General features: G+C 35.1%; 1 protein-coding gene across 1 annotated transcript; it reads right to left on the reverse strand.

The window, feature by feature from the left end:
• Nucleotides 1-614: 614 nt before the first annotated feature.
• On the reverse strand, nucleotides 615-3,397 carry LOC114409660 (transcription factor TCP5-like). The gene is made up of 2 exons (XM_028373194.1): nucleotides 2,722-3,397; nucleotides 615-2,225 (listed from the first exon to the last, which is right to left on the reverse strand). The coding sequence occupies exon 2, from the start codon at nucleotides 2,103-2,105 to the stop codon at nucleotides 942-944; it is 1,164 nt and encodes a 387-aa protein (XP_028228995.1). The 5' UTR covers nucleotides 2,106-2,225; nucleotides 2,722-3,397; the 3' UTR covers nucleotides 615-941.
• Nucleotides 3,398-3,642: the final 245 nt, after the last annotated feature.

Raw genomic sequence — 3,642 nt, forward strand, 5'->3', positions numbered from 1 at the left:
GAGGCTTGATCAAACACATTACCTTCTGTAAAATTAATTTTAATTATATATTATATATAAGAGCTGCTTCTGCCAGCCATATATTAAGCTCTCAAGTCGTGGAATGAAAATTCACGAGTTTAGGTGAAAGTACTAATTTAATTATAGAAGCAACAATATCTCTGTTATATAAACAAGTGAAATCACCCGTCTCCATATCTTATTTCCTTACCTGTCCCTCCTGTATATTAACACCTCAGAAAAAAAGAAGAAAAAGCACACTAACAATAAAGAAAGTGAATGTTAATTTTTTTATAACTAATCATTTTTTTTAATCCATACACAACAAGGACATCGATCGTACGTACATTTGTTCTTGGACTTTATTTTATGGTCATCCTTTCAAGCTACATCGTATGCATTATTCAATGTCTGATGTTTGTAGTGATGATCACAATGATATTCTAGCTAAACCCTTTCAAGCTACAGCGCATTGGTAATTGAATAATTAGCTTTGATCACAGAACTGTACTGTGCTAAGTGCTTACTAACTAAAATGAACATCACTTTTTTTCTTCTTCTTTTTTACATAAATAAAATTCAATGATGGAATTCATATATATGCATACAAGAAATTAAGAAAGAGAACTCTATTTAATAGCTTGGTACTTATTCTAACTTGTACCCAGAAATGGTTTGTCAATAAGGTACGTATAGCTGAAATCACAAAGATTCAAATACAAAATATACTAATCTCATATGTATAGCTAGCATTGCCATTCCTACAAACGTGCATGTACTCACCTTGGTAATTGAAACTTGAAAGTGTATAAAATACATTCTGCATTAGCTTCTTGAGTGATTTCTATGAAGAATACCATCTCACATGATCCTTTGCACAACAACATTAAGGGCCACAACAATCTAACGTCTTTGGAAGGAACAATGGTGACTGAGGAGATTCAAGAAGTGCTACCCTTATGATTTTCCTGGCTACGGTTGCTGCTGTTTGAATCCAAAAGCTTTGAACTAAAGGGTGCTTCTGGGAAGGGTCTGACATGTGAATTGAATGAGTGATGAAGAGATGGAATGAGAGGAGGATGAGGCAAGATATGAGAACCTGAGTTCAAGAACTGAATGTGGTTGAACTGTCTTGGATCAGTGTCCACTGAGGGTGCAATAAATGGAGCATAGGTGGTGAACATTGATGGTGTAGCAGAAGATGACCCAAAAAATAATTGAGAGCCAGATGATGGTAATGGAAAAGAAGATTGGAATTGCACACCATTGTTGCCGCTGCTTGGATTAGGATCTACTTGTTGAGTAGGGAACAATCCATGGCTTCCAAATTGAGATAAAGACAAACTAGAAGGCTCAGAGTTGTAGGAGTTATATGGCATGGAATTGTTAAACAAACCAGGTAAAAGGGAGTGAGTAGTAGTAGTAGTAGTACTACTACTACGCATTGGGAAAAGCCTCTGAGTAGAAACTTGCAAGCTGTTGTAACCTCCAACAACACCATCTTGATCATGATTCTCTTGCTCACTTGTTTTGATCCACTTGCCCTTTTCAGCTTCCTTATTGCCTCTTAATCTTGACATTGAATCTATGTTCTCCCAATACCTTGACTTTGCCATGAGGTTTTGAATCCCCCCATCCCTCACAAATGTGGAGCTAGCATCACAGAAGGGTCCTAGAGAGAGCTGATGAGAGGCAGCACTTGAATCATGGAAGGGGAGTAGGGTTTGTGGATGCTGAAATTGACCAAAACCCTGAGGGAATTGGAGTGGAGGGAGCTTGTCAATGTCAAATTTGGTGGCTTCAAGCAACCAATCTATCACTTTGCTTGGTTGGCTTAGTCCAAGTTTGTCTTGAAGATCATATAGCTGAATTGCTGTGGGAACTGAGAGCCTAATCCTTCTGTCCCTCAACCCTCTTATGGTGCAAACCTTGCTATGCCTATCTTTCCCTCCAAAAGAACGTGACACTCTCACAATTCTTGGATTTCTGAAAGCTGACCATTGTCTTGAAGTGGACGATGCCTGGGAGAACTTGTCAATATTAGTGGTGTCACCCTCTTGCTTTGCTTGACGACCTTCTCTTGAACTTGCCATCATCATAATCATAATCTACTTATCTCATCATTGGAATTGTTTCCTTGAATTATCTTTCTCCTCAATATATATATATACCTCTATATATATATATATATATATTTATATGGAGCAAGCTTGAAGCAACCCTCTCTGACAAAAGAAGGAAAATTTTATTCATTGGTATTAGAAATAGAAACCCTTTTGTGATATTATTACACTTATACAGTTTCTGTTGTGAAATTTACTGCAAGATTGTACAAAAGGTGTTGCATTATTGACAATGAAAATATTCCTATTTTCAGTAGTTAGTAAATAAATGAAACAGAATCATAAAATTAGAGAGCAAAAAGTAAGGTTCTGAGTAGTCTCCAAAAACTGAAAGTTCTACACTGAAATCAGTTTTCCCAGTTCCATTTGAGAACTTCCACTGGTGCTGAAGTCATATATTTCTGGAAAATAGAAGCGAGTAGGATTCTATTTACTCAATTGATTAGTTTGTGAAACCAATTTGAAGCAAAAATCATAGCCTTGGAAGTTGACAATTGTACATATTATATATAAAAAAAAGATTTCACTGAAAACATTAGAAGAATAAGAAGCATAAAGGACTTGGCTAGTAGTATTAAAATCACAAGAACCAACTTACACGAGAGAGAAAATTCTGGATGCTATCTGGTTATTCTGTTCTATGCCTTCCACCGTAACCTAGAAAGAGAAGAAATGAAAGGGAAAGGAAATAGAAATACCCTAAAATGAAAAGTGTTTCCCAAATGAGCACCTAAATGTCAATTATTTGAGCAGATGACACCAACCTTAGACTTCAACCTATTCCCTCATCAAGGGAATAATAATTCAGAATTTTTATTAAGGAGAAGTAGTGAAATTTTGAATTTTACAGCATTCAGCTTTTTGCATTTTTATATGTAAAAAGTAAATGATCATTGATCACGTGGCATCCTTTTAAAGTGACACGTCAACCAAACTGGCAGTGATAATTTTACCTCGATTTTTTCATACCACATGCTGAACAATCACTGGCTTAGTGATTAACTGCATTATCAACATAATTATTCAATTGAGTGCACATTAGATGCAAGCTTCAATATTGGACTAAGCACTGCCGGCCCAAAGGGAGAAAGATAAGGATGACCCTCAATCCATTATTCATAACTCCATTTTTTATTTTTATTTAAAAACTAGAAAGAAAAGAAGAAGAAGAATGCATGGGTTGCACTTTTTGTGCAACCACATGTATCTTTATCAAGAAATTCGCACAGCTGTTGGAAAGGAAACAAAAAAAATTCCACTTACCATTATTGAAAGAACTAATGCAGTTCTGATAGTATTATAAAAGCAAAGATCTTATAAGAGAATGAAATCCTTTTGGTGTGCTATAATATGGTCTTAGAATTATTCCTACATACCACATATATATATATATATATATATATATATATATATATATATATATTCTTAATTAAGATTATTAGATAAAGATTTGCAGAAAACTAGAGAAACAGTAAGAGTGGAAGGAAATTCAACAAGATCAGGAGAGTCATAATCACTT

This window comes from Glycine soja, chromosome 4 (genome assembly GCF_004193775.1).
Source record: "Glycine soja cultivar W05 chromosome 4, ASM419377v2, whole genome shotgun sequence".
Lineage (NCBI taxonomy): Eukaryota > Viridiplantae > Streptophyta > Magnoliopsida > Fabales > Fabaceae > Glycine > Glycine soja.